This window comes from Pristis pectinata, chromosome 13 (genome assembly GCF_009764475.1).
Source record: "Pristis pectinata isolate sPriPec2 chromosome 13, sPriPec2.1.pri, whole genome shotgun sequence".
In the NCBI taxonomy this organism is placed as follows: Eukaryota; Metazoa; Chordata; class Chondrichthyes; order Rhinopristiformes; family Pristidae; genus Pristis; species Pristis pectinata.
Genome location: NC_067417.1, coordinates 23,627,898 through 23,646,521, shown reverse-complemented (window position 1 = coordinate 23,646,521; position 18,624 = coordinate 23,627,898). Strand labels below are relative to the sequence as shown.

Genomic DNA, 18,624 nt, shown 5'->3' with positions numbered 1-18,624 from the left:
GGGTGCAGCCAATGCAAAGGCTCGGTGGGGAAGGACTACAGTTTAGGGTTCTTCTGCCACTGGAGAGGGAGGGGCAGGGACAGGCGAGAAAGCCCCTAAATATTGTAAATACGGGACCGGGTAGCTTCCAGGGAGCCACAACGTGTGGCATCAGTGGCTGTTTTTTATATATATATATCTATATATATAGATAGAGATATATATATATATATATATATATAAAGAAAGGTAACACTAATGAATGATCTGTACAAGAATATAAAGGTTTGCACTATTTTGTAATTGTATATAGTTTATCTTTTATTATGAATAAAGTTTATTTTGAATAATAAAAAAAGAGGCACAAGAAACTGTAGGTGCTGAAGCAAAATACAAACTGCTAGAGGAACTCAGCAGGTCGTGCAACAGGGTCTTGAACGGAAATGTCGATGATTCCTCCTCCTTTCCCCTGGGAATCTGCCCAATCCGCTGAGTTCCTCCGGTAGTTTGTTTTTCACTTGCATAACTTGGTTCCCAAATCTTCAATTCTGGCTTTAATAGTCTCATTTTAACACGATTGTCACAAATCTATGGCAATATTCACTAGTTCCATAAATTAAGAACATATTTTAAAAGGATGGCACTAAGCTGTAATACTCCACTATAATTACAGTCACGATTAAAATACTGGACTTGCTTATTGAGAAACAGAAGTTAACGTCTCAGATCCATGACATTTAATCAGAACACGCAAAAGTTGGAAATAGTTTCAAGTTACAGGGAAGAGGGCGGATGGAGAGAACAAAGAATGAATCGAGAGAGAGAGAGAAGACACAAGAGGGACTTTCTTTCCTGGTTGCCACCCCTCCCCCTTTTCTGCAACTTTAATTTCTAACTTTCCAGAGCCTTGATGAAAGGTCATTGAACCATTTCTGTCCTTGCGTAGATAAGGATATTTGCTGCAAGAGCGCAATGAAAAAAAAAATCATCATACTAGTTTTTAGGATCTTTTAAGGAGAGTTAGAATCTTTTATGTAGGTTAAACCCACTCCTTTGTCTTCCCTTATTCCTATGGCTCTCTTCCCCTGCCTTGATGACCTCACCTGACCTTCTCTTCTCCTCTCCCCCCAATTCCATGATCCACTGCCCTCTCCTACCGGATTCCTCCTTCTTTAGTCCTTTGCCTGTTATGTTTATTCTTCATCAAGAGACGAACTTTCGCGTGGGTTTAACATTTGAACATTTTATTAACTAACAACACCAGGCTGCTTGCCTTCCCTCTCTTTTTACAGCCACTTCCCATTCCCCATGTGACCCCATTGCATTGTCTGCTGGGAACTGTAGTTCTTTATTATAACTACATAATAACACATTGCCTCTTCTACCTATCATTTCTCAGCTTATTACATCTTCTCCCCCTCCCTTACCTCCCCCTCACCTGGACTCACCTGTCCTCTGCCTGTGTGTACTCCTCCCCCACCTTCTTATTCTGGCTTCTGCCCTCTTCCCTTCCAGTCCTGATGAGGGTCTCAGCCCAAACGTTGACTGTTTATTTCCGTCCCATGGGATGCCTGCCTGACCTGCTGAGTTCCTCCAGCACTTTTTGTGTATTACTCCAGATTCCAGCATTTGCAGAATTCTTGTGTACCTCTATTCAATAGCTTAGAGGATGCTTGAAAATTCTTAAGTCTGCACAGGGTAAATGAGGTTTGTATATTTCACCTAGCCGAGTTGTTTAAAACTTGGAGTTACAATTTGCAAATTATTTGCTAGGCCATCTGGGATTGAATGAGACATTTCTCCATACGAAAGGTGGTGAAATTTTGGAATTCTCTACATTGGAGGATTGTTGGAGGATCACTCATTGAATTGTAGTAAAACAGAGCAATAAATTTCCAAATACTAGAAGAATCTAGAGCTATGGAGATAGACCATTCAAAAAGATCATGCTGAGCAATTGACCTCAATATATTTTCCTGCCTACACCTGCTCCCTATTTCCTATGGTGGGATAAATTCTCAGTACAGAAAGAACCCTTTCTTTTCTCCTCTAAGATACTCCTTTAAACCAAAACTTTCGGTTATCCATTTTAATATCTGTGTGTGGCTGTTAACTTCTGCTAGATATCCAAAAGTGCTTCACAGTATTTTTGTTTTACTATGTTCTTCTTGGGCAATCCCTCAGGCTTTAGGATGAGTTGCCTCCACTTCAGTTGGGGTTTTAAGATGGCTGATGAGGGCAACCTGGGACTAGCAGACTGTGCCACAAGTAAACGAGGAGGTGCCTGACATGTGGACTGGCTGGCAGGTAATCTGGGAAAAGGGTGCATTCTCTCTGCCTTTTACATTGGGTTTGTGTGTGTTCCTAATACATGGACTCAAGGGTCTTAGTGCCATCCTGAATGCTCCTATTCCAGCTGGAGTAGATAGGGGCTAAGGTTTTCCATACTCATTTCCAGGTAGTTTTGAAAATATCATTGAATTTAGTCCTATTCAGCTGGTAATTCCTTGTTATATGGTGCAGACAGGCTAGTAGAGGATGTTAAATGTTAATCTTTAATTATCAATTCCACACTTACACTTCATGCTACAAAACAATATTTTCAGGCATCTTAACCAGGAATTGTTTAAAAGCACCCAAGGTTTTTGATAATTCCCTGATACCCAAAGACAAGGCTGATGATAGCTGCACATTCTGTGGAGTAGCAGAAAAAAAGCAATTACTATACAGCAACTTCTAGATTTCTACACTTAATTTTACATATCAATGTTCCATAAATTGCTGATGAACACCTACAAGTCTATCCAACCTATCCCATATAGAAATTATGCCCTGTACACCACTCCCTAAAATGCAATTCTTGGAGAGGCAAAAAACTGTTCTCATTGATATGTACATAACTCTGACAGGATTAAGCATATTGGATGCAGGGAGGATGGTTCTCCTGGCTGGGAAGTCTAGAATGAGGAGCTAGTCTCAGGATACGGGATAAGGCACTTGGGACTGAGATAAGGAAATGTCTTCACTCAGAAAGTGATAAATCTGTAGAGTTCACAGAGAACAAGTTAGTGAATATGTTTTCAGACAAAAAAGCCATTGATGAATATGAAAGATCAGGAATATGAGACTGAGGATCAGCCATGATCCTACTGAATGCCAGAGTAGGCTCAGAGCCTTTCATTCTTATTTTCTGTATTCCTCTCCATCCTCCAATATATGATCAAAAATATTCCAGAGACCACTCAAGCTTGAGTAACAAGTTACCCATGTCTTGCAGAAGCTGATTTGTGCTGCAGCTGGAAATAGTTCCAGTAATTATTTGAAATAAATCAGCATTTGCCACACAATCAAGACACCCAGTTCACTACTCTCTATATAAACAAGAACCTCTCAACATCTAACTTAATTCTCCTCAAGTGACCTTTGGTCCTTCCTAACATTTTCTGTTGAAACAGTTTGTGTACATAAACATAATCTAATCATCCTATTTTGTTAATACATCTCAATTTACAACTCTAAATTATATGGATCAAAGCTCTTGTAAAACTGTTAGCATGGGTGATTGAAACTGGAACTAATCTGAGGCTGCCCTCTTCATCCTTTACACAATATCACGATTATATACCCACGACTGAAGAGTCCAAAGGGTATTCTAATTGAGACATCGTCTACTACAAACAGCAAGAGACATGCTTTATTTTATACTGAACTGTCCTGTAAATACAACCTTGAACCTCATTTGCTTTAATTACAACTTCGTAGTATTAGTCATGAGCCAACAGGGACTCGTGCACTTAAACACCAAGGTTTCTCATCACTAGCTTTTCCCTTGAGTATTTGCATATTTGTAATTTGCATTTGACCTAGTCACACGAATAACATTGACTTTCAGTTCACATCTATTTTTCAACAAAGGCTATTATTCGTTGACACCTATTATTAGTTGTAGAACTCAGATTCTCCACTCTGCTATGTCAGTTAAAGACCCATCAACACATATATCGTTGATGAAAATTGTAAACAGTACAAATCTTAGCCCTAATTCCAGTTGGATAACACATTAATTGTCCCCAAAGAGATTCAAATCCATTAACGACCACTTTGTTACCATGAACAATCAGCCAATTTACAATCCATTGTAGTGGATTACCCCTAATTCCAGAGGATTTTTATTTTCTTAAATTTCTTGAAATTGAAGTGAATGGGATTAGTATAGATGGGTGCAACAGATGTCATGGGCCCAAAGGCCTTTTTTTGTGTTGGACAACTCTGTGACTCTGTGAAAGTCCACAGACAATATTTACCAGATTTCTCTCATTGACTACCTTGATCACATTTTCAAAAACAAATTGGAAAAATACAACACTTGTTGTTCCCAAATATAGCCTTTTGAAAATGATGAAATAATACATCTCTAAATTTCCTTGAGGATCTTACCTTTTATTGATGTCAGGCCTCTTTTCATTAAGAGGCATTTTTCTTACATTTATTGATGCAAGGAAAATGTGTTTTAATGAAGAGGGGAATAACATTAGTTTCCTTTCAGTCTAAGAAGTCAGTCTCAGACACTGTTTGGTATTAAAAATACAAGCACAGATAGCACAAGTTCCATCTAACCAAGGATTTGGTAGAAATCTGGTCCATATCCTTCTCTAAATTAGTTTAATTTAAATCTTTATTTAGCAACTGGCTAAATTTTGCAATCAGCACCTAAGTGTCGGTGCTTACAACTGACCTCAAAAGCAAACATCCTAGAAAGATCTGGCCATCTCAGATCAAGAGACAAATACCCAGACCCAAGGATTACAAGGTCTAAGATGTATTTACATACAAGGATGGTAAACCCAAGCCGCATAAACAGCAAGGTTGGTTGAGCTACAGGACAATCAACCATTTAGGATTATGATGTACAGTAAAGATTTCTATTTATTCAGTATTTATGTATCTGGAATAATTTTATGCAACTGGCAAAATTTAAGAATATTAAGCAATGTTTTTTATGCAAATAAGTTCAAACATTATTTCAAGTGATGTGCAAAACAAGTGTGAAAAGACATTTTTTATTTATTTACATTTATACACAAGGGCTGTACAGTTGTAGGCTGATTAGCAGAAACATCCTATGAAGATGTGGCACTTGTGATGGTGAGTACAGTCATTCATTTGATTTGCTGTATTTTTATGTGGAATTGCAATGTAAAACATTGTTATTTAGAAGGATAAGGAGATGACATATGATAAGATTTATGCATAGATATTGTGTGATTTACAGTAATTTTTTGGAACAATTTTCATACAACCAGCACCCCCATGAATGCCAATGGTCAATTGGAGAAGGGCCAATAAGGATTGGCCCAGGTAAATTGGAATCAAAACTTGGCAAGTAAAACTGTCATATGCAGGCCTTTGAAGATGGAGGCGTTTCAGCTATGGTCTGGATATATTCTTTCAAGGGAAAAATGTAGGGACATTAAAACGAGAAGACCCTGGATGATCAAACTGATTGAGAATAAAATAAAGCAAGATAAAAAAGCCAAATGACAAATGCCAGGTTGTCAACATGAGTGAAAGCCAAGTTGTTTACAGACAATTCAGAAAAGCAAAATAAGGAAATAAAGGCAAAGAGAAAGCATGAGAAAAGAACTGCAGCAAACAAAATAAGGGGATCAGAAATATTCTATAGGCATACAAACAGGAAAAGAAAGGTTGCAAGAAGTGTGGCAAAGACGATCAGAGACTAAAAAGTAGAGTGTAGATTATTAGTCAGGCAGAGAGCACAGCTTAGGTAACCTGCGTCAGTCTTTACCAAGGAAAGTCTTTCGGCGTCTCATCAATGTAAGATGTGCTAAGATCATGGATGGGCTAAAAATTCATAAAGAGAAGGTATCAGAAAGGCTAGCTGCATTACAAGTGGGTAAACCACCTGGTCCAATAGGATGCATCCTATGTTGCTGAGAGATGTAACAGAAGGACATTCCAGAAGCACTGAATATAAACCTCCAAGTATGTATAGATTCAGGGATGGTGTCCAAGTGCTGGAAAACTGAAAATGTTATACCCTTGTTCAAAAAACTGTTTAGGGATAAACCCAATAACTGCACAGCAGTCAGTTTAACTTCAGTGGTGGGTATGTTCTAGAAACAATAATCATGGGCAGAATTTAGCAGTCACTTGGTGAAATGTGGATTAATTAGAGGAAGCCCACACTAGTTCAGGCACAACTAATTAATGTCCTGTTGTGACTGTCACTCTTTGAGAAAGAAGTGAAGCCTTTTTAGAGAGATTGCAGGTAATATTTAACAAAATGATTCCAGGGTTATGGGACATTAGTAACATGGATAGACTCAGGATGCTGGAGTTATTCTCCTTGGAATAAAGGGATCTAATAAAGTCAATTAAAATCATGAAGCATATACACAGAGAGAAAACATTCCCATTGACAATGTGGTCAACACTGAATTAAGGACAATAAAAGTGATGCAACACAATTATTTCTTTTTACACAGCCACTGGATAAGATCTGGAATGCAGTCATGGTAGTGGACCGAGATTCAACTTTGGTGTTGAAAAAGGAGCTGGATAAGAATTTGCCGGGAAAGAAAGTGCAGACCCATGGGGAGAAGGTTGGAGAGTAGGGCCTGTCAAATTACACATACAGAGCTAATATGGATTCAGTGCAGCAAACAGCCTCCTTCTGTGATATGATCACTGTGATTTTAAGGTGTAATGAAATGAGAATATAAAATTACAGTTTTAAAGCAGTAATTATGCCTTGGTATGTTATGAAATATTCAGTTAAAACTTGCGCAAGGAAAAAAATGCAGAGAAAAGACCAAGAATAATTTTGGGCACAGTTCCAGTGACACCAGTTTAATCCTGATCTCTGGTGCTATCTGTATGTGGGTTTGCACGTTCTCCCTATGAATACGTGGTTTCCTCTGGGTGTTTCCCACATCCCAAAGGCATGTGTGGGTCAGTAGGCTAATTGGTCACTGTAAATTGTTCCTGTGAGTGTAGAATCTGAGGGGAGTTGATGGGAAATGCAGGGGGGAAAAATGGGATTAGTGTAAATTTAGTGTAAATGAATGCTTGATGATCAACACAGATTCAGTGGATGAAATGGCCTGTTTCCATGCTGTATAACTCTATGGCATTATACCTGAAATTATCATTACTTCACTGTGTTTTGTATCTTGCACTGGGGAGGGTTACAAGATAGCAGACCTGAGGGGGGGGGGGGAAGCAGGAAGTTATTAAATATGCTGCTATTTCTGTACTGAATTGTGCATGTACTCTAGAAGTTGCTGTCAGATTTCCTCCACCGTAACATATAATGGAGGAAATCTGACAGCCAAAATGCTTTTCTTGTTTAATATTAACAATGTCACTGCCAGTTGCACAAATTAATTATAAATGTACATTTGCCAATTGAATATTACTCTTTCTGCTTTGGGAATTGGAAAAAATCTCATACATATACAGAAAAATTCTGCTGTGTTACTCATGCATTTCAATTCTGTAGCATTCAAATACTTTAGGATCAATGAGAATAAAAGTTATGTGAAACACTGCATGATGCTAATGCAACTAATTTGTTGAACAAGCCAACACTGAAGATGAAAGCCAAGACAAAAATTTGAATGTCCCCTCTTATTCAGGTTCTCATTTCCCATAGAAAATGAAATTACAAGTTTCATTTTTGAAATATCCGAAATAGTTGTAGTATTTTCCAAAGTGATAAAGCCATTTATATATAGTTAAATCTGATAGAGAATGAATTATTCATTCAATAATTGCTGGTTCATTTTCTTTTGCGGAGTACTCAGTTAGAGCTATCTACGCTGACAACTTTTCTTTTTGGTACCAAACAGTGTGAATATAATCAAGGTCTCTCATTTACAAATTAAAGACTACCCAACAGGCAGGTGCATATTTAAAACAGTGTACTTTAAGTGCAATTTTAATTATAGAATATATTTTATGAACCCAGTAGACTGAATTTGTGAAAACAATCCAAGAAGCCTCAAATTTGGTTGTTAAATTCTAATTTTCCTGGTCTTGCACCAATAGATTTATCTTCTTAAATGTATTCCTTTATCATTTTGACTGCAAACTCCAATATGGCCCCACATACCATCTATTCACATCCATTCTACAAACTTAGGTGAAGTAGACCTAGTCAGTTTTCTTCCTAAACCTTGCAGGTGGAGATGTGGCACTACCTTTGCAGGATATGGTAGTGTTTAAGTATATATTTAGGCAAATCAGACAATTAGCCTTTTCTGTAAATCCAAGCCATGAACTGAATTGCTCTCACACAATTGAACTCTTATATTAACTGCATTTTGTTTTTTTATTTTACGGTCTAAAATTTACAGAAGTGCTATCAGCTTAATTTTACTTATTTCTATGTGCATATTAAGACTGCAATTAGTACAAAAATAGCAACTGTTCCTACCACCTGAAGTTTTAGGCAATACCATGAATTCTCCTCAATGAAAATCATCTAAAAACCTTGATTTCTTACTAATTTTTTTTAAACTAAAAAGCTATTTTTGTCATTTTTTTTTAAAGTTGCTATGTATTTTTCTTTTTCCCTATTCTTTTGGAAAATTACTGATACTGAACATAGTGTTAGCACTTATAAGTACTATCAATAATATTCCATAGAACTAAATATAGTTGCTTCATCTTTTAATAAGAGTATCTACATCAACTGTGGTGGATCTTTGTTAGCGGTCATAGAATGTGCCGTTGTTACCATTGCAAGTTAAAGTTCATTGAAGATTTAACACATGGAATTTCAGTCCCATTCTCCATCACCATCCTGATATTCCTCCTGTGGTGGTTCCTGAAAGCGGATATTTGCCAACATATCCCTCATTGCAGCCATGAGGCGATTTACTCCCTGATTCAGTTCATGTTGGACTTCTGCACCCTCACCTTCCACTTGCTGTCTTCTGTCCTCCTGAAAAATACACGTTAATACTTGTTTTTGTTTATGGTTGGGGAGAAGGAAATGAATAACAAAAGTCATAAAATCATCTAGCGTGGAAATTTGGTAGCAGAATACAACTTTAATTCAGCCTACTGCAAATAGTTACAAGTTTTTTCTGAACCTGATCATGCTTAGAATCTGAGCAATCTCACTGAAAACATTTTGTTATTAGATTGTTAAAAATAAGGACTTGACCATCTATTTTCTCCTCTCAATAATCCTTTCTCAAACAGGAACGTCAGAACTTTGAGGCTTAAGACTTAAAGCCATGTGTTTAAGTACTAGTGATACCAGATAAATTTTTATGAAATAAAATGAAGAAACCATTTCACAGCATCAAGCACTCTTTTACACTCGCCTCCAACTCCTGGGTCAGGTTACAGTTTAGAATTCGGTGCAGCTGTACTGCTACAACAGAATACATTTCTGTAGTACAACATACCTGTAATTTCATATACTTTTCTGTAGTGTTCTGAATTCAAACACTGGAAAATGTATATATTTTTAAAAAACTTATCCCAATCACTCACAACCTCCTTCTATTTCACACATACCTGAAGATTAAAATTTGGCAACAAAGATCGAAAGAACAGGGACAAAGCATTTCCATCTGCTGCTTGATTTACCCTGAAAGATAAACCACTGATTCAGCAAACTCAAAGCTTAGTCACAGATTAAAAACTGAAAAGCAAACTCAAATACATAACTGAAATTAACTATTTGAATAAAATCTCTATGCTGCAATTATAATTTTGAATTTACAAGCTTGTAGACTGTTCTTCATGAAATCTTAAAAGTTTTATTATTTAAATACCATTTCATCATTTTTATAAATCAGCTTTCTGTAACAAAAAACTACCTTGCAATGCATAATACAAAGTCAAACTATTGAATACAGGTAATGTACAACAAGAACATAAATGCCAGAAGCTTCATGTGGCTATTCCCTCCAACTTAGGTAATTTGATTGTTTTTTCTGTAAATAGGTTGATTATAAACAGCAGGGACCCTTGTTCACTTTTCAATCAATTATTTGTACAAGCCTAAGAAAATAGGTGTAGTGGTCCTCCTGGATCTGCTCCTCCCTTGAAAAAGATCTTGGCTGATCTAAACTAGGCCTCAACTCCCCAAAATGCAAGCTTGTCTGGTAGTTTTTCCACATGATATTCTATTTATGGGTTTTCTCAAAGCTTACAGATACCAGAGGGCTTTCCAGTATCATTGTGCAAATTGGTCAAATTTTCAATGAACTAGCAGTAAAGAGGTGAGCAGCAAGTGTAGAAGTTGCAAAATGTATTTGACAAAAGTGTGCATGTGACTGAAATTATAGATGTAATTTATCTCAGACAAGTGAAAATTACAAAAAGCAGAAAGAAAATAAGCATTATAGATGTTGACAAAATTCTAGTGGGTTTCGTGGCTAATGTACCCAGTTACTATGTAACATCAGTTAACAACAAGATGAACTATGTCTGTAGGAGAAAGCTGTTATAATACAAGCCTTATCCAGACCACACCTAGACAGCATCTGTATATGTCACTGACTTGTAAGGCAGACATTTCCCTCCACCCCAGAGGTGGCAGAGAAGAGCTGCAAGGTCATCCCTAGTGTCAGAGTTCTGGGGAAAAATATTAACTCTGGGATTGGGAAAACCACAGGGAAGAAATGCATGGTTCTTACAAAAAATAATGGCTGTAAGAAGGAAAAAAAATGGAAATTTAGCTACTGAAGTTTCATACACCCAGTAAAAAAAATATTCTAGTACTATAACGTTATTTATCAAAATATGATAGATTTGAAGGTGTAAAATAATTGAAGATGAAAATTAAACATTTATAAATATATATTTTCTTTCTGGTAGCCCTCTCAAGGATACCAGTAGTATGTTAACCATCATGGATAGTTTTACAGTTACATTTAACAACTTTGAAATATAGGTTACAGATGAACTAAAAACCAATAAATCAAGAGAAGTGGTTTGTCAATAACCAAAGATGATGAGATCAGAAAAATGTCTACAAGGTACAAATAATCTCCTTAATAGACAGTAAATACAATGTGCTGACCCATTCAATTGGAAATCAGCCATTGTAGCTACTTCAAGAGAAAACAAAAGAATCTCTTGATTTCTGGACCCCATTAATTTTCAATTAATAATTTGTGAAATAATGGACAAAGATGAAGGCTGCTTATTTGCTATTCTCTGCTGGTTTGACAATTTTGCATGGAAATCCTGATTATGAACTTCCTCCAACACCAATCTCTGGGACATTTGGCACTTCTACCAAAACTCAATCTCAATAATTAACCCTTACTCTTGACATGCAAGTACATTTTTTAATTCAAGTGTTGATTTTACCTTAAATTTTCATGGCTTTAAGTTTAATTATCAGACATAATTAGCAGACGGGTCTGTGCTTATTTGGCTCTATTGAAAGAAACATGATAGATAGGTACTATAATCATTACAATACAGATTTGAGCTACGACAAAATGCCAGATAGATCAACAGATCTTGAGCGTTGTTGGAGCTTACAAAATGGTGCAATGATTTTGTGATGCCAGGAGGTGAGTCACTCACCATGGAATATCTAGCCCTGACCTACTCTTCTAGCCAACATTTTGAGCTTCTGATTTATGATAACTATCAGGATGATAATGGTGCGGGATTTTGCAATGGTATGGCCAGTGAATGTCGAGGATAGATATGATCATTGCCTGGCACTTGTGGTGTGAATGTTACTTGCCATTTATCAGCCTATGCTTGAGTGTTGTTAAAGTCTTGTTGCATGCAGGTATGGACTATTTCATTTTTAGAGGAGCTGCAAATGGAATTGAACATTGCGCAATTATCAGCGAACATACCCACTTCTGACCTTATGATGAAAAGATCATTAATGAAGCAGTTGAAGGCTGTTGGGGTCGGACACTGTTCTACGGAACTCCTGCAGTAATGTGCTAGGACTGTGATAACCAACCTCTTAATAATCACATTACTCATGTAAATGAAGGTACTTAACTCCATTCAGCTAAGAGCTTTTTTCCCTTCATACCCATTGATTTTTACCAAGGCTTCTTAATGCCACACCAAGAAAGGTGTTACCTTGATGTCAAGGAAAGATATTTTCACCTCACCTCTGGAACTCAGCTCTTTGACAACATCCGGAATTGAGTGTTCCAACAAAACTCAGAACTGGGCACTGATGAGCAGCATAGTGGCCAGCAAATGCAGCTTTACCACTGTTGACTCCTTCAATCATTGCTGATTATTGAGAGTAGAGTGATTAGGTGCTAATTTCCTGGATTTGATGCTTCCTGCTTTTTGTGAGCAAGACATGCCTACCCAATTTTCCACAATATTGGGTAGTTTTAACTACTAGAAGGCTAGTTCCGGATAGTAGATCTTCAGTGCTACTGCCAAGAGGTCATCTGGCTCATTGGCTGATCATCCAATGCTACAACTATATAAAATACTAACTAGGTCACTATATGACTCTGTACAGTTCTGGTAACTGCATCACAGGAAGGATGATACTACAGAGAATGTACTAGATACTTATATTGATGCTGCTGGGGCTAGATGACTTTAGTTCTGAGGAAAGATTAGAAAGACTGGAGTTTTGCAGGCTGGAAAATTTAAAATGAGACCTATTAAATTCAGACTCTTTTAGGACATAAATGGGAAGGAACTATTTCCCTTTGGAGAAATAAAGAACTAGAGGGCATAATTAGTAGAAGGATTATAAGGGAGATGAAAACTGCCTATGTGGAACTTATTGCCTGATGAAACATTTGACTAACAAATCGCAGGCATGTCTGATGTTATGGGATACATCCAATAAACAGGCAAATAAATGCTCTTTATCTTAACACACAATCTATTGGAAACCTACTGGTTAACTTGGCTCGACTCTTTAAAAGAAATTCCAATGATCCATACCTTTCAGGTCTAGTATATGTGATGATGCCGTCTAATGGAGGAAGTGGATCATAACCCATCACTGGTTGAGCAGTTACTTCCTGTAAAAGAAAAAACAAGAATCAATTTTTAATACATGTATCAATCAATTGTGATGCAGGGCTTGATCTTAAGAGAAGAAAATTATTTGATTTATCAATCAAGGTGGTACATGTGTGGTCTTAGATTCTGCAGAGAAATACTTGCATTCTATAAACAACCATGGCATTTTCAGGTTACGTGCCAGCAAGTTCAGGATTTCCATATACATGTGAGAAAACATGGAAATTCCAAACTTGCTGACAGATGTTCACTGGCATTATTCTGGACAATAGGCCTCTTGCAGAAAATTCTTCACGTGATTTTTAATGAAGGAGAATAAAGACAATGGATAATGGTTCACCGCTGGTGTTTGCAAGTAATTGTCAGTTTTATAAAAGAAAACTTAATTTTAATGGTTACAAAGTTAATTGATTTAATAGCTTTTGAGAATATATGGATGTCAAAAACATTCAAAATTTTCTTGAAGTTTGACAGCCAGCTAAGCCTGGGATATGGTTTAGCTGACCAAAGTAGTGTGGGCAGGCCTAATTCTGGCCCTCCCATGCAACAGCATATAAATTGCAGATGAATCTGCTGCCATGCATGGTCTCATCTCCAAGGATCTGGTCAGCTTATTTTTCAGCTAAAATTTTGTCAGGGAAACTACATAAGGTGAGTTTTTCAGGAAGTCAGCAACAAATGTTACTGCCTTGCCACTGATCACAAATGTTGTGTTACAATCTTGCCAATGTCACACATATCTGGAGAACAAATAACTGGAGAGTCCTTGATACTGAAGGATCTCAATCATAGTAATCTACTATCAAGTTGCCTTCTGGGCAAATTGATCAGCTCAGCTCATCTCATCTTTAATAATGCTCTGAAATTTTTAATTATCTGGCAATTCAGCATTTTGTAAAGCACACAGGAAAATAAAGTGAAGACGAAGTTTTCAATTCTAAAGCCATAACCTTCCTCCATTTGCATTATACAGGCTAAGAGATTTTTCATAAAATTATAAAATAGTGCCACAAAACAATATGTGCATAAGTTATAGTTTTTGATACATCAATAAACCTGACTGTTCATTTCCCCCCATAGACGAGTTTCTCCAGCATTTCATGCATGTTACTCCAGATTTTCAGCATCTGCAGTCTCTCCTGTATCTCAGTATTGTCTCCATGTTCTAATTCAGTGATTTCCAGCACCACAAATTATAAAAGACAATCTTGCCTCTCTCCTACAATGCACATGTTGTCAATTACCTTGCTAACCACTTAATAATAAAAACCTTACCATCTACTCCTACTCTTCTCTCCCTACTAATTTCAATTACAGTAGGGTTCTACAAAAATATGTAGGTGGAGGGATAAGACATAATTTAACTATATACCATCAGTTAAAGATAAGTTATATCTCTAACTTTGTATGACTAAAACAAAAGCTGTTTGTAGCTTATTCATGGGTAGAAGTATTAATAATGTAAAATGTTTTCCCAAAATATGTGGATGATAAATGTGGAAAATTTCTTTAGAGTCACTCACAGGTGGAAGAGTTGCAATAGCCTCCTTTATTTCAGATAGAATAATGTGACGATAGATGTTCCTGGGTACATTCTGGTATCTAATCCTTCTCCTGGAATGGGAAAAATTGACATGTACAACCTCAATGGAAAAGAACCTTTCACTTTCACAATCCAAATTACTGACCTCCAGTGGAGCCTGTGTGGAGTTTGCACAATCACCCTGTGACCAGGTGCATTTCTTCCAAATGCTCCGATTTCCCCCCCCCACATCTCAATGACTTGAAGGTTGGAAGATTAATTGGCTACCTTAAATTGTCCCTAGTGTGCAAGTGATCAGGTTACAGTTGGGAATGTGGGGAGAATAGAAAGATATTAGTGTAGGAATAGTGCAAATGGCAGGTAAGATTAAGGAGAATCCCAAGTCATTCTATAAATATATTAGAAGCAAGAGGGCAGCTAGGGAAAGAGTGGGTGTTTTTAGGGAACAAAGGGGTAATCGGTGTGTGAAGCTAGGGGATGTGGGTAAGATCCTAAATGAATACTTCTCTTCTGTATTCATCCAGGATGTGAAGATAGTGACTTCAGCTGATAGTCTGGAGCATGTCAGCATTAAGGTGGAGGTTTAGATGTCCTGGAATGCACAAGGGTGGAGAAATCCTCAGGGCTAGATGAGATCTATCCCAGAATGCTATGGGAAACAAGGGAGGAGATTGCTGGGGCTCTGACAGAGAGTTTTGCCCAGAAGCCATCAGCAACAGAAACTGATGAAAACAAGGCAGATTTAGTAAGGTATTTCACAAGGTCCCACATGGTAGGCTGGCCCAGAAAGTTAAGGCACATGGGATCCAAGGGGAGCTGATTGACCTGGTGATAGAAGGCAAAGGGTAGTGGTGGAAGGACGTTTTCTGATTGGAAGCCTGTGACCAGTTGTGCACAGCAGGGATCAGTGCTTAAATGTAAAAATTGTTAAAGCAGGCTTTAGCAATTCCCAGTGACTTGACACAGAGTGTAGCCAGTTTTACGGGCGGCACCAGCTTCAAGAATAATCTATGTTAAACCAATGCAGAAGATCACAAAATAGATTTGTACTAATAGTGAGCTAGGTGGGAAGAGAAAGTAAAGCTGCCATTGCTGAGCTTGAAAGGAAAAATGAGTCGGCAAGGGACTGTCCTAATTGTGTCACAGGGTGTTTGTTCCAAAATCTCACTGAGGGAAAATGTTTAGCAAAAGAGGAAGAAGAAAACTGGATAGCCTACCATCCAAAATAAGTTGCATTATAATAGATAAAACATAGAGATTAGGAAGAGAAAAAACACAGAGATTAGGAAGAGAAACTACACATTGATGGCTTTTCTGTGGACATGTACAATCCTCAGGCATTGGCAAAGAAAAGTTATAGACTGGGCAAAACGCCAGATAGAAGGGTGTATTAAATGTGACTGAACATCTGAGTTAGGAAAGGATTAAGAGAATTTCCCAAAGGTAATTATTAACCATAGCGAGTACCAGCTAATGAATGTAGATTGGAGTTTGCAATAGACATATTAACAAAAGAGTAGAATAGAAGTGAAGTCCTGTCCTGTCATGACTGATAAATATTGTTTTTGTTTTTTTTTGTCACTCACTTAACCACAATGCTTATATTTGAAAAGATACATCTCTTTCCTTTGTTTCATTGAGAGTGTGGAACACTTACTTGTTCTCAGACTCTTGTACAAGTGGGTCTTTTGCATCTACTCTTCTTAAAACTTCCTTCACATTCTCTTCCAGCCACGTCATGATTCCTGCATCTTTCCAGAGCATCCAATTTCTTCCAACAAATAGCGCTACTAACTGCTTCAGTGCACTTGGCTGCCTGTAGGGGTGGGCAGGGGTACGTGAAGAAGTGAATCACACATCAGTGTACAAGTGATGGTACTGATAAGTGCTGTGATGTGAAGATTATTAACCATCTTAATGAAATATTGCCTGTAAAGTTTTAATACATCTTCCACAAAGGAAGGTTCCACAATCTAAATTCATTGGCCCTCAATGCCTCACATCAACAGTGAAGATATGGTCTGGTAGTGAGTTGTGGTCAGTCACACCAAATGTGGCTTAACCATATGTCTGTACTTCAAATAGTTGAAAAATAGAAGAAATACCTATTTTAGTCATTTTTATTCTGGTTTGGCAAACTTGAGATGGTGTACAGTGACACACCATAGATTCAGACAATATTTACAAAAGAGGATTCAATGTGCAAAATTTACAATAAAATCCTCTTTATTATACTTCTGGATAAAACCATTTCAAGTCATTATCAAACATACAGTAAACATCTGTTAACCTGGCACACTTGGGACTGGTGGTGCTGGACTAGCAGATTTTCTATCGGATGTTATTTTATTAACATACCTTCAATTCACTTTTTAAAAATAAGTCACATAGTGTAGCGGTTGCTACCGCAGAATAAAACAAGACTCACTCGGAGGATTGCCAAACAGAACTGGTTTATTTTCCCGCCTTGCACCCAAAAAACCGGCAATGACGTAAGTCCTACGTCATCAGGACTTTCCCGCGCGCGGGTTCTCCCCGTCGCTTGGAAAGACGAGGCCCGCCGCCATCTTGGGCCTCGTCGCTCCGACACCGCGCGACCCGACTGCCGAGCCGGTTCGCCCGACTAGACGGTGAGTCGCCACACAACCCCCCCCAGAACCGGCGAGACAGTCCCCAAGGTCCGTGGGCTGTGCCAGCTGCTGCTTAGGGGGGCGGCCTCTGCGTCGCGGCGTGGCAACCTCGACAGGCTGTTGCAGATCCAAATGGGCCGGTTTGAGGCGGTCCGCAGTGAAAACCTGTTCCCTGCCTCCAATGTCCAAAATAAAAGTGGATCCGTTATTCCGTATGACTCGGAACGGTCCCTCATATGGTCGTTGCAATGGCGCCCGAGGTGTGCCCCTGCGAACGAAAACAAACTTACAGTCCCGTAGTTCCTTGGGCTGGCAGGATGGGGCTTGACCGTGCCATGAGGTGGGAATCGGGGCCAAGGCGCCAAGCTTCTCGCGCAGTCTTTGTAGGACTGCTGGGGGTTGTTCCCCTTGGTCCTGAAGGGCAGGTATGAAATCCCCGGGGACAACTAGTGGCGCCCCGTATACAAGCTCAGCTGACGAAGTGCGGAGGTCTTCTTTGGGGGCAGTGCGTATGCCGAGCAGGACCCAAGGCAGCTCGTCAACCCAGTTAGGACCCTTCAGGCGGGCCATCAAGGCCGATTTCAGATGGCGGTGAAAACGTTCCACCAACCCGTTTGATTGAGGATGGTAGGCCGTGGTGGTGTGCAGCTGCGTCCCTAGCAGGTTCGCTAATGCAGCCCAGAGACTGGAAGTGAATTGGGTGCCTCTGTCTGAAGTGATGTGGGCCGGAACGCCAAAACGTGAGACCCAAGTTGTGAGCAGCGCTCGGGCGCAGGAATCAGTTGTGATGTCAGTCAGGGGGGTTGCCTCAGGCCACCTCGTGAACCGGTCCACGATAGTAAGGAGGTACCGGGCTCCTCTTGAAACCGGCAGAGGGCCCACGAGGTCGACGTGTATGTGGTCGAACCTCCTACGGGTAGGCTCGAACTGCTGTGGTGGGACCTTGGTGTGTCGCTGGATTTTTGACGTCTGGCAGTGCGGACAAGTCCTGGCCCACTCACCGACCTGTTTGCGCAGGCCATGCCAGACAAACTTGCTGGCGACCAGTCGGACAGTAGATCTGATGGACGGGTGCGCCAACCCATGTACCAAGTCAAAAACGCGTCTCCGCCAGGCTGCAGGGACTATAGGGCGGGGCTGACCAGTCGCAACGTCGCAAAGTAGGGTCTGCTGACCTGGACCAACCAAGAAATCTCGGAGCTGCAGACCCGAGACTGCGGTTCTGTAGCTGGGCAGTTCGTCGTCGGCTTGCTGTGCGTCAGCTAGGGCCGTGTAGTCGACACCCAAGGATAGGTTGTGGATGGTTGGTCTGGAAAGTGCATCAGCAACAACATTATACTTTCCAGAGACATGTTGGATGTCAGTTGTGAACTCGGAAATGTAGGATAATTGTCTCTGCTGACGAGCTGACCAGGGATCGGAGACTTTGGAGAAGGCAAAGGACAGAGGCTT

The 18,624-nt window shown here is 39.2% G+C and overlaps 1 protein-coding gene across 2 annotated transcripts in view; it reads right to left on the bottom strand.

Annotated features, from left to right (window-relative positions):
* Nucleotides 1-5,020: 5,020 nt before the first annotated feature.
* The window catches only part of tcf25 (transcription factor 25 (basic helix-loop-helix)), a 34,023-nt gene continuing 20,419 nt past the window's right edge, over nt 5,021-18,624 (bottom strand). For both annotated transcript variants that reach the window (XM_052028769.1, XM_052028768.1), the window contains 5 exons: nt 16,200-16,358; nt 14,523-14,613; nt 12,919-12,998; nt 9,532-9,604; nt 5,021-8,947 (listed from right to left, as the gene is read on the bottom strand). In XM_052028769.1, coding sequence (XP_051884729.1) covers nt 8,783-8,947; nt 9,532-9,604; nt 12,919-12,998; nt 14,523-14,613; nt 16,200-16,358 — 568 coding nt within the window. In that variant the 3' untranslated portion in view covers nt 5,021-8,782. The remainder of the gene's footprint in view (nt 8,948-9,531; nt 9,605-12,918; nt 12,999-14,522; nt 14,614-16,199; nt 16,359-18,624) is intronic.